Here is a 12,593-nt window from a genome sequence, read left to right on the forward strand (position 1 = left end):
CTGAACTAGGTTCTGGAGGATTGGGTGGAGTTGCTGGCTCTGTTGCAGCCTCCCTATGTGACCTAGGGCAAGGCAACAGCTTGCTCCTATGAAGGGGCAGATGGACTTGTGTCTAGGGCATTGTCCTGGGACCAGAATAATCTGGGTTGCAAGTCCTGCCACAGCCTCTCTGTGTGACCTGGGACTAGTCGCTGAACCTCTCTGTGCTTTTCCCCGTGCCACAGAATGGGCTAACAGTCTTGTCTTGCTCTGAACGGGCTGAGCAGACATGGCTGTGTTAGGAAAAATTTAACAGGAAGCAGTTACGTCCACCGAACCAAAGTTAGGCCAATGCAGGAATGCTGGGAAGGTACCTGACTGAAATAGATAGGATGAAAGAATGCTCGTTAAGTGCAAGGAGTGAATTAGGGAGGAGACCTGTATTCCTGCGTTATCGTACCAGATGTTCTGAGAATGAGAAGGAGACACACTGTCTCCACTCCCTGTTTCTGTTTCATGTATGTTCTTAACTCCTCATCTCCCGCTTGACAACTGGATTGATAAGAAAGTTGGGGAGGCATAATGACTTGAAAAAGCTATATACAATAGGAGATAGGTATGCATGCATGATAAAAGACTTTTAACTAGCAAAGGGGGGGGGGGCTTGGGCTATTTCATGAATAATCTGTGACGCGACGGACCTGTCTATAAAAACCTATTAGTTTTGCCTAGAAGCAGGCTGATTCTCTTGGGAGATGGGCTGCTCTTTATTTTTGTGTGCACTCTTCAATAAAGAACTTATACTTGGACCTTGCTGGTGTTGCCTGTCTCTCTGCGGTCAGACAACAAACCGCGCTGTCTGGGATTCGAGTCCCCGACAAATTTGGCGACCATGAAAGGACTCATCTGACTCTCCGATGTAGGATCAGACTCTAAAAGCAATGCAGCGCGCATTCTCCGGCTTCGAGGAGCCTTGCCAATGATCTGATTCCTGCGTCGGCGATAAGGTGTGTCCTGCGAACCAGCTGAAGCCCATAGAAATCCAGCAATGTCCACCTACCCATTGAGTAGGCTCCAGATCCAGGTCTTCGGGGTTCGAGTCCCTGGAGAGGTAAGCGATCGCTTGATAATAAGGGTTGTGGGTTTGAGTCCCCTTTTTACTCAGGATGGGACAATTTGGCAGTAAATGCCCGGGGGACGCCTTGTTGTCTCTAATACTCAGAGATTGGAAGGGAATCTCTGGAACCACTGGTTTAACTAGATCCAAAATGAGAAATCTGTGTCAGGTTCAGTGGCCAGCCTTCACCACTCATTTGTCCCCGACTAAAGATTGGCCAGCCTGCGGAACTTTTTCTGCAGACAGGATGGATTCCTTAAAAGATATTTTGGTCGATCTTAGACTGGGACAAATGGATTATTTGTTTGTGTGGTATAACTATAAGCCTTAAGACAGGACTTCCAGGCAGAAAAGGAAGCACTGGCTAAGTAAGTACCAGTCCTTCACAGACTTGTCAAAATTTAATCATTTGTGCTCAGCATATGCCGTAACAGCAGTGTGTCTGCCATAAGAGGAAATTAAATAGTTAAACTGCCAATTGGCCGTGTGTTCTGTCCAGGTGACAAGCCTCATGGGGGAAGACTCGGGTAGCACTTGTGAGTGAGAATATTTAAGAGAAGAGACCAGGAGGGCTGCGGGCTAGTTAAGAAGCCATCCCTCCTTGTTAAATTGGTAGTGGGATAAAGCTGGTGCTCATGGAAGGGACAGTTCAGAAAGAAAAACAGGATTGGGCCCAAGTGGGCAGGCAACAGTAGAGAGATTGGAAAACAGACGATGGAACCTTGGAGGGCATAGTGGAAAAAAAAGGAGTAAATAATTACAGGAATGGGAAACGTAAATCCCAGAATAATACTTGGAATGGTAAAATCTGACTTGATTGGGTGTCGTTTTGGGAGATAAGCAAGTGATTTAAGAAAGGAAAGTGAGAAGTTAACTCTGTAGTTGCTGTAGGGAATTAGCAGTTGAACTTTGTGAAATAATAGAAAGAAAAAGAATTCTTGGTTTCTTTGCAGCCATTTTGAGGAAAATGACCCTTTTCCAAAGGAATGCAATTATACAGTGCTACTTAATTAATATCTTATTAGGCTCCAAGAGGCTACAATAGGTGGTGTCTTCCTTTTCAGGCAGCTGTGTGTTTGACAGCAGGAGTTAAAAGTAAAAGGCAATCAAAAGTCTGGTAAAGTTTATTGTGCCCCTTTTAAAGTAAGAATCTTTAACCTGTGGATCCAAAAGCAAGACGGAAAGCATTTGTTTTAATGTAAATTACCTAACTGATAAGGTAGAAGCCACTGAAACCTGGGCTGCCTCTGAAACAAATACAAGAAAATATGGGTAATTCCTGTTTTGCCTGCAATTAACAAGGGTATTTGTATAAAAAGGAAATATTTTAAGCAATGACTGACTGCCCAGAAGGGGTAGATCTATGTTCTTTTTGTCTTTCAGAAAATCAGAGAAAACTGATGCCAGCTGAAAAGCAATTCAACATATCATGAATTTACTGGCATAATTGGAATTATGTTCTCTGTTCTATGTTCTGTCTTGTGTTTGTCTTGTGGCCAGAATTGCTGTATTTAATTTTTCATAGAACAGTTTAGTTTAAAACTAAATAGAAGGTTTAAATCAAAATGCAGATACTTGTTTTATTCAACTTGGAATACTATCAGTAAAATGTGATATACTAAAGTTTAATACATTTGCTTAAGTAACAAAAAGAAATGTCATTGGCCAGATCTTTTAATTGAAAAAAATTATTGTTAAAATTCGCACACCAATAGTCTTTGGAAGCAAGGACATGAAAAGTTAACCCACTCCTCATATTATACATGGGATCCTTCTGGCTACCTCAGATTTCTAGCCAGAGGGCTGGGGAGGGAGGAAAGCTATTGGGCACCAGAGGTTGTACCAAGTGGACTCCTCAAAAGTGGGTGTGCTTGTCCTGGCTTGTTGCTCCAAAGCTCTATAATAAAGTCATTTTACTAGAAGGGCGTATGTGGCATACATTGAACAATACGACTAAAGTGCTGTATAATGGGCAATGTATATGTGTTCATTTTTTAACAAAGGTGTGTGAGTGGAAAGTGAAAGTTTCCTTTGCAGGTTAATAGAAGCCAAGAAGGGGAGAAAAAAAAGAACGGAGGACGAGTTAATTCAACGCTGTAGCTGGCAGGCTCGGTCCAAAGATAAGACTCTGGCCTGCCCAAGGACACTACTCACAGCTAGGATTTGGCTGACAGCTAAGAAAGAGGGGGGCTTGAATGTGCCCAAGCAGCTGTGAGATCTGCAGACATTAATGAAATGTGTTAGGTCTCTGTATTTACAGGTGAAAAAAGTCCTGCTCCAAGGATCCTAAGCAAACCTGCCATTTGTTAAAACCAGGTGACTGGGTCTACAAAAAGGTCCATCAACAAAAGACTACTCTGGACCCATCCTGGAAAGGTGTTTTTTTTAAGTCCTGCTAACTACCGCTGTGAAGTGCCAAGGACTGACTGCCTGGACCCATGCTTCTCACTGCAAAAAGACCCCTTCACCTCGAGATGACTTCACTTCGACTACTGCTCAGCCTGTCCCTCCTTCTGGGTTTTTTCTTTCCTCCTTTTGGACAGCAGGGGAAAGGACAAGGTGAAGTGCTAGTAACCTCTCCCTTGTCCATTGACAGAGCTAACCTGCATTGCACCGCTAGGGAACCTGGAAAAAATTTCCCCAGAAGCAGACGGCTTCGGACTTTGAGGGAGCTACGCACGTTCACCCCACCGTAAACTGGGTGAATCAGAAGAGACAACATTCGTGTTCAAGAACAATGGACTGCCACCCCTTTGGGCAATCTGAAGCTCCGACTGCAGCTGAACAAACCTTGAGTTCGTGGTATCCTATCCGAAAAGGATGGCCCCAGGATTTAGCCTGGGTTCTTGTGTTTGTAATCTGTTTGTTATTTGTTTTTTTGTTTTTGTTTTTTTTGGTGGTACGAAGAGTAGAAAGTATAGAATCACATAGTCCTAACACATTTATACGCCTTGCCCATGAAATGAAAGCTCGCATGCCAGCCCTACAAAATACTTCATGCTGGGTGTGCTCGTTAATGCCAGCTGATAGCCAAAAGGGTCTTCCCATGGTCCCTATTCTTCTTAGTGCAATGAATATGACCTGGACTCCATCCTGGAAGGATTCCTCAGGCAATTTAAATATTACCTGGGCGGATACCGGCATCTCTGAGAGCAAGTATCTAATAGTTTGGAAACGAGTTGGTCAATGGTGCCTCTTGAAAAAGGGAAAAATAGCATTAGGAAATAGTGAGTGCAACGCTTACTTTAACGGCACTCATTTTGGGAGCAAGAGAGGTCCTAATATCACTCTCCTGGATGGGGCAACCTCTTGTACCTCTGAATGGCACAGTTTCACAGGTCACAAGTGCAGTTTACATGGGGAGGAGAATTTCCTGTATCATGGTCACAAATTGGTGGAACATTACGTCATCAATTGCACGCTTGAGTATAACCTGACAACGCATATTATGTGCTTATGTTCCTCCAGTGCCTCCACAACTAAATTCTCCCTTCTCCCATCTTGGACAGGGTGGTATAGACGTACTAATAATACCTGGTCCAAAGTCACTCCTACTCTCTTTGGAGTATACTGGGTATGTGGTAATAAGGCATACCTAGCCCTTCCTCCTTCATGGAGTGGATCCTGCTATTTGACTTGTTAGAACCACCTGTAGTATATCGCGCACAACTTCCCAAAGGAAGAATCAGAAATGTAAGAGGGGTGGAGGAAGACATTAATGATTCTTGTCCCCTTACTTGGAGTGCCCTAAACGATTGGATAGGTGCTTGTGCAGGATTCGTCTTCGCCTGTGGGGGCGCCACTTGGCATATTGGAGAAGGAGTTATGAGACTTCAGGGAATATTAGAGATAATGGCAAATACTATTGCCAAGGCCTTGGTAGCTTTAGCAACCGAGCAAAAGAAACTAAGGCAGATGGTCCTTCAGAACCGCTTGGCGTTAGATATTTTGCTGGCCTCCCAGGGAGGAACATGCACGTTATTTGAGCAGGAATGCTGTGTATATATTCCAGATGTTTATAACGCCACCTGGGAAAGAGCAAACCACCTTATACAAGTTGCAAAAGACCATGGAGGAGAGTGGGTTGACTCGTGGTGGAGCAATTTGTTTAATTGGATTCCAGATATAGGTGGCTGGCTACATAACCTGCTTTGCAGTGCTGTTGTAATCATTTGTGGTTTAATAGTTTTGTATGTTATGCTAAAATGTGGCTGTTGGGTGGGTACTAAGTTGTGCCCTACCAACTAGTGGATATTTCACACACATGACTTCCTGTGTCCCCAGAGTTCCCCCACGACACTCTGGGGACAAAGCGGGGACTGTTAGGAAAATGTAACATGAAGCAGTTATGTCAACCGAACCAAAGTTAGGCCAATGCAGGAATGCTAGGAAGGTACCTGACTGGAATAGGTAGGATGAAAGAATGCTCGTTAAGTGCAAGGAGTGAATTAGGAGGAGACCTGTATTCCTGCGTTATCGTACCAGATGTTCTGAGAATGAGAAGGAGACACACTGTCTCCACTCCCTGTTTCTGTTTCATGTATGTTCTTAACTCCTCGTCTCCCGCTTGACAACTGGATTGATAATGAAGTTGGGGAGGCATAATGACTTGAAAAAGCTATATACAATCGAAGATAGGTATGCATGCATGATAAAAGACTTTTAACTAGCAAAGGGGGGGGGGTTGGGCTATTTCATGAATAATCTGTGATGCAACGGACCTGTCTATAAAAACCTATTAGTTTTGCTTAGAAGCAGGCTGGTTCTCTTGGGAGACGGGCTGCTCTTTATTGTTGTGTGCACTCTTCAATAAAGAACTTATACTTGGACCTTGCTGGTGTTGCCTGTCTCTCTATGGTCAGACAACGAACCGTGCTGTCTGGGGTTCGAGTCCCTGACAGCTGCCAGCACTAATAAGGACTGCTCTCAAGAACCCAGGATGTCCCTTCCAGTCCTACATCCCGAGTCATGCCTACATGCTGTGGGGCAGGGGCTGGCCTCTTCTCTGTGCTCACACAGCCTGGAGCCCCGGTTTTCAGTTACGGTCTCAAGCGCTGCCAGAATGGAAATGATGCTCTCAGTATGCTCAGATCTTCATGGGTCAATAGCACTAGCTGTCATGCTGTGTCTGCCTCCTCTCTGTCAGGAGATGTGGGGATGAAGGGAGCTTCAGACCTCTCACTACAGGGCCTGTGTTTCTGAAGGGCTTTGGCCTCTGTGCTGACAATGGTCCGTTCTAAGAGTCAGAGAGTGTTGGCTCCTCCAAGACCCTCTATGCTTCAGCCATGTCCACATTATCAAATCTACTCTGGGTGATCAGACACTGCCTGCCTTCTCCCTGTGATGCAAGTTTGTGCCAACCACAAGGTGATCTCTGCTTTCTGCCATTCCTGGCAAAACTTCACCACTAAAAGTCCTAAACCAAGACAGTTTTCATTTACACATGGTTAAAAGAAGAGACTCGCAAAAAAACCCCAACTGCTATTGATGCTCCAGTTGTAAGGTCTGAGGCCTCTTTCTGCAGTAAAAGCAGCAGCCATGAGCTAAGTTACAGAGCGTCACATCCTTACATTCTGTCTGTTGCACCAAAACGATGTAATATTGGGCTGTTAGGAAGGTGCTCCTGTCCTAAGAGTACCCACCATTACCAGATAAAGAAACATATCTTAAGATGTTTAAAGAAAATTTTATTTAATATTATTCTGTCTAGCAAGAAACCACTTATAAACAGTTGTGATTGTGAAATCTATATCTTTATTGTTTTGCCTTTATGGTCCCTACTTCTCTATTTTTTATCTGCATGGTTTCTGTCTGGTTCTTTAATTGTTTCTGTCTGTTGCAGACTAATTTAGCAAGATTTAAATCAACTAAGGTGGTGGGCTATAATTGGTTAAAGAATTGTTTCATAGTGGATGAAAATGCTGTTTTGTAGTACTTTAGTTTAAAATGATTAAAGTATACCTGAGTAGGACCCAAGTTTTAACTATTTAAACTAGGGTCCAAAAGGAAGTTCTTGGGATCCTAATTCCAGGACACAGCCCAAGATCACAGTTGCCAGACCTCAACACACTGTCAACCATATAATGCAAAAACTACCTGATCCTGATTGGCCACCAGGAAAAGTTTGTTAGTCTTATTGGGTGTGGTAAGTATTGTATGCATTCTGCTTTGGTAACTGTTAATAAGTAGAGGTTAAGAATATTACTGTATAAGGCTCTTTCACTGTCTAAAAGGCCCTGCAGACCCATAAAGCCCAGAGCCCACTGGGAATGGGTGTTAGTCCGGAGCCCACAGAGTGGTAAAGTTGGGTCCCTTACTTCCTGAGTACCCAAAAGACGGGGGACGGGGGAGAGCACTAAAAATGCATCCAATGAAGTGAGCTGTAGCTCACGAAAGCTTATGCTCACATAAATTTGTTAGTCTCTAAGGTGCCACAAGTACTCCTTTTCTTTTTGTAAATTGTGCAGGTAACACAGTGGAGATGGATAGTTGCTTTTCTTTCCACAGCAACCCCTATGACAGATTCTTATCTCCTTTTCCATAAAAAAGCAGGGAGCATGGTGGCACTGGGGATGGTAGCTTACAAAGAACTGGGAGGTGCTGGGACAGCTGTATTGTGTGCATTTTTGGCTCTAAGTTCTCTTGTGGGAAGGACCTTGGAAATGAGATCAATAAAGCAGCATCCACTAATGACTATATGGCTTAGTGCAGGAGTTCTCAAACTTTTTTTGCTGGGACCCCCTTTGAAAATATTTCAGGCTTTGATGACCCTCACCCCAAAAAAGTGACATGCCCCCCATACCATGCCACCCAACTTCTGCCTTCAAAGCTGGGCAGCCAGAGAGTGACGGCTGCTGCCCAGGCATCTAACTCTGAAGGCAGCTCCACCCCCAGCAGCAAAACAGAAGTGAGGGTTGCAGTACCATATACCATGCCCAATTACAGCTGCGCTGCTGCTGGTAGCAATGCTGCCTTCAGAGCTGGGTGCCTGGTCAGCAGCTGCTGCTCTCTGGCCACCCAGCTCTGAAGGGAGAGCAGAAAGCAGCAGCTGGTGCCCAGGCACAGTAAGGATGGCAATACCATGACCCCCTCTACAATAGGCTTGCCACTTCATTTTGGGTGGGGACCTAGGTTCCCTGTAAGCTGTGCGGCCACGCAGAACGCTATTTAGGGTCATGAATGTCCCCCTCCCCTGGCCCAGTCCAGCCCCACTGGAACTGCTGTGGCTGAGGAGAGGAGCCCCTTGCCTGGCCCAGGACCGCCAGAGCTGCCGTGGCTGGGGCGAGAAACCCTTGACCAGGGATAGGAGCCCTTCCTCCAGCCTGGCCCAGCCCAGCCCAGCCCCACCAGAGCTGCCACAGTGGGGAGAGGCGTCCCTCCCATCCCCAGCCCAAGCTCTGCTGCGGGGAGAGTCCTCTCTCACACCCCAACCTTCCACCACAGCCCTGAGCCCCCTCCCACACTCGAAACCCCTCGGCCCACATCACCTCCACATTGGTGTACATAACAAAATTCATCCCGCACATGGGTGGGAAAAATTAGAGGGAACACTGGTTGGGACCCCCAGTTTGAGTAATGCTGGCCTAACACTTGGTTCCTACCTTCCATTCCTGAGATTCAAGTCCTGAGATTCAAGTCAAGTCCTGCCTTCTGCACAGGGTAAATAAGAACTTTCAAGGCAACTTTACAAATACTTTGCTATGAGAAATCACGGGCTGCCTCTGCATGGGATAGCTGGTTTAGCAGTAGGTGTCTGGCTTTGGAGGGGCTAAATTCCGGTATGTGCTACAAAAATAAAGCTGTGGCTCAGTCTCTCAAAAAAAGGTTCTGCATGATTTCTCCTTTTGTCCCCGGGGAATAGAGATGTGTGTGTGCATGCAATGGAGTCAGATTCAAATGCTGCCAAATGCTGTGATCAGTTAGGAAAACAAAGGTAGGTTTCTTCTGCAAAAAATCCCTCCTGACAGATCCACGCCGCCTTTTCCATGAGAAGGCCATGAGTGAGCTGAGCTCACGTTGTGCCACTGGCACTGGGCATGGTAGTTCATGGAGCACCCGGGCAACATTGTATGCCTGCACACTTCTGGCCCTACATTGGCCTGTCTCCTTTCCATGGAACAGAAAGCAGCTGCTGCTAGTGGCCTGAGTCTCGCCCACCATTCCTCGGATCGAGGTTCAAATCCCAGCTATGTCTCATGCCAAGTATAAATTCTCTGGCTCCTTCAGTTTTTGAAAAAAAATGACCCTTTAGGACTGCTTTACAAGAGGTCTGAGTAGCACAAGGAAAGGAGCTCTTTGCTGCCATCTACTGATGAACCAGGGACAGACATGACAAAGAGCAGCCCTATTTAGCATGTTTGTTACTTGCCCTCACAGTGTGTGTGTGTGTGTGTGTGGGGGGGGGGGGGCGTTTTAGTTACAATTAATTATAGGGAATAATGAAGCATGTTATCCTTCTGGGATGACAAATGGGCAGGAGAACTGTACTGAACATGCCCTGAGTGAGGAATCGCCCATCTCAAAAACTCACTCAGTCTTCAAGAAATGGGCAGGAGAGCTGCACATTCACTGAGGGGAAAGGTTCCAGTCTTGGAGAAAGGACTGGAGTCCTAGTGGCAGGGATGCTGCTTCAGTAGCCTATGGGCTCCTGGATTCCATCTGCAGCATAATGACAGGATTGAAATCCCTGGGCGGGGGGTGGCTCAGTGACAGACCCTGGATCTGCTAAGATTGCAAGATGCAGGAGTGGTCCAGACTTTTCCTTGTGAAAGCTGGGCAGCACTCATTCCAGGGGCCGGAGATGGAGATGGACCTGTCCAAGTGTATCCTGGGCTCTGGGTCTTCACTAACTACCATGAGGGCTGCATCAGAAGCGGGGGAGGGGTGGAGTGAGGTGTTAAAGCATACTCTCTTTATGTCTGTCAAGGCTGATTCCCCACTTTGGCACTTCGACTGCAGAAGGTGAGGGCCTGCAAGGATTCTAAAAATTAATACAGGCCACTCCAGGCTAGTATTAAATTCCCAAAGTTACAGCTTCTCTCTGACCTTGGATGGGTAGATCGGGGTGGCCAACCTTTAGCTCCGGAGCCACATGCAGCTCTTGTATAGGTACCAACTCCAGGGCTGGAGCTACAGGTGCTAACTTTCCAATGTGCTGAGGGGGGGCTCACTGCTCAACCCCTGTCTCTACCACAGACCCTGCCCCCATTCCACCCCTTCCTGCCCCCTCCCCTAGCCTGCCATGCCCTCGCTTCTTCTCCCCCCACAAGCCTCCTGCATGCCACGAAACAGCTGATGGGGAGGGAAGGGGAGGCGCTGACTGGCGGGGCTGATGGTGAGTGGGAGGCGCTGGGAGCAGGGTGGGAGCTGCTGACATATTACTGTGGCTCTTTGGCAATGTATATTGGTAAATTCTGGCTTTTTCTCAGGCTCAGGTTGGCTACCCCGGGTAGATGATGCCACCACCAAAGTGAAGGAAAGAAAAAAAAGCTCCTTTGGACCCAGGAAGGCGCACTTGGGAATTCCTCCCTGTGGGCTACCCTTCAGCCCTTTCACCCCCCACTCTGGGGAATAGCTGAGAAAGCAAACAAAGGAAAACAGCTGTTGCCACCAGCTAATTAAACAACATATGCACAAACTTCTTAGGACACAAAAAACCCAATCCTGTTCGTAAAAAAAGGTAAATTTTATTAAAAACAAAAAGAAAGAAAATACATCTGGAACTCAGACTATTGCTAGACTTTAAAAAGAACTACTTATAAGGATTAAGCATCAAAATTACTTTCTTGAGGTCCAGTTTAACGTTTACAAGCAAAACAAAAGCATTTGGGGGTTAGCACAGAGGAGTCCACAAGCCAATAAGCAGTAAAAGTGATAACCATAATCACATCTTCCTAGACATTTCCTTATCTACTTACATATCTGGGTTTCAAATAAAGAGTTCTAGGTATGATCTGATGATTTTTCATACCTGGCACAAGCTTCTTACAGCATTGCGGCTCTGTGTCTCCTCTTTGGAGAGAACAACAACAGACAGACAAAGGGAAAGTTTTCTCCCAATTTTAAAAAGTTTTAGCCCTCCCATTGGCTCTTTTGTTCAGGTGCCCACTCCCTTCCTTTTACCTGTGGGCTTTTTTAACCCTTTACAGATAAAGCAAGTAGATAACAGCTACTAACAGGGATTTTATAGCTACTGGCTGGCTGGGTGTCCATAGGAGGGAGTTATCCTCCCTTCATTAATCACATGCCCCCCCAAATCACAGAAAATTTGACCAGCCTGGTTCAGGTTGGGTCCACTATGGCTGGGATTGCTTCCTGGAGGTTTAGGAAACAGAGTTAATAAGATACATGCACCTCTAATTTTACTACTAATTACATGAAAAACTAAACAGTATTTTTCACATTTCAAAGACTACAATGACTTAGAACACAGAGACATTTTTACCCAGCTGATTCTGGGAAACCTTCCCGAGAGAGTGCATCAGCCACTTTGTTAGAGGCTCCTGAAATGTGTTGTATTTCAAAAATCAAAATCTTGAAGAGCTAAACTCCACCGAAGAAGTTTTGTATTAGTTTCTTTGACTGTGTGAAGCCACTTCAGTGCAATATGATCAGTCTGCAAATGGAAACGCTGTCTCCAAATGTATGGCCACAGCTTCTCCAGAACATACACAATGGCGTAACATTCTTTTTCTGAGACTGACCAGTGGCTTTCCCTCTCAGAAAGTTTTTTGCTGAGAAACATGACAGGACAGAATTGTTGATCTGGTCCTTCCTGCATTAAAACTTCTCCTACACCATGCTCAGACGCATCTGTGGTTATGACGAAAGGTTGGTCAAAGTCCGAGGCCTTCAGTATACGGTCAGACGTAACGGCCACCTTAATTTGATTAAAAAAAGGCTTTCTGACACTTCTCAGTCCACTGAACTGCATTTGGTTGGTTTTTTTCCTGGTTAGGTCTGACAGTGGGGTGGCAAATTGGCTGTAGTGTGGTACAAATCGTCTGCAATACCCAGCCAAACCCAAGAAGGATTGGACCTGTTTCTTTGACTTAAGGACAGGTCAATTTTGGATAGCATTTACTTTAGCCTGTAAGGGGTTGATAGTTCCTTGACCAACCTGGTGTCCAAGGTATGTTACCCTGTTTAGGCCTATTTGACACTTGGCCTTAACAGTTAATCCTGCCTCCCTTATGCGCTTGAAGACAGTTTGAAGGTGTTCCAGGTGTTCTGCCCATGAATCTGAGAATATAGCCACATCATCAAGATAGGTGACTGCAAATTCCCCAAATCTAACCAGAAGGTTATCTACCAGTCTCTGGAAGGTGGTGGGTGCATGTCGCAGTCCAAAAAGGAGCACATTATATTCATACAGCCCTATATGGGTGATAAAGGCTGACCTTTCCTTGGCTGGCTCATCTAGCGGCACATCTAGTTAAGTCTAAGATGGAGATGAACTGGCACGCCCCAGTTTTTCCAATAGCTCATCTGTGCATGG

General features: G+C 45.7%; 2 protein-coding genes and 1 long non-coding RNA gene across 4 annotated transcripts in view; 2 read left to right on the plus strand and 1 right to left on the minus strand.

The window, feature by feature from the left end:
* The window catches only part of LOC122460949, a 526,129-nt gene that overhangs the window by 324,385 nt on the left and 189,151 nt on the right, over positions 1-12,593 (minus strand). The window lies entirely within an intron of this gene.
* Positions 1-12,593, plus strand: part of LOC119859353 (TRAF interacting protein) — an 85,055-nt gene that overhangs the window by 65,246 nt on the left and 7,216 nt on the right. The window lies entirely within an intron of this gene.
* LOC119858211 lies at positions 385-5,990 on the plus strand. Of its 2 annotated transcripts, none has more exons than XM_043518374.1 (2): positions 385-1,090; positions 3,341-5,990. In XM_043518374.1, the coding sequence occupies exon 2, from the start codon at positions 3,834-3,836 to the stop codon at positions 4,737-4,739; it is 906 nt and encodes a 301-aa protein (XP_043374309.1). In that variant the 5' UTR covers positions 385-1,090; positions 3,341-3,833; the 3' UTR covers positions 4,740-5,990. The 2 variants fall into 2 exon arrangements, with proteins under 2 accessions (XP_043374309.1, XP_043374310.1); XM_043518375.1 differs by having other exon boundaries at positions 3,357-5,990.

This window comes from Dermochelys coriacea, chromosome 7, assembly GCF_009764565.3.
Source record: "Dermochelys coriacea isolate rDerCor1 chromosome 7, rDerCor1.pri.v4, whole genome shotgun sequence".
In the NCBI taxonomy this organism is placed as follows: Eukaryota; Metazoa; Chordata; order Testudines; family Dermochelyidae; genus Dermochelys; species Dermochelys coriacea.

Bases quoted from the DNA above. Each gene is read 5' to 3' on its own strand.
- LOC119858211 (XM_043518374.1), top strand. From the start codon at position 3,834: ATGGACTGCCACCCCTTTGGGCAATCTGAAGCTCCGACTGCAGCTGAA.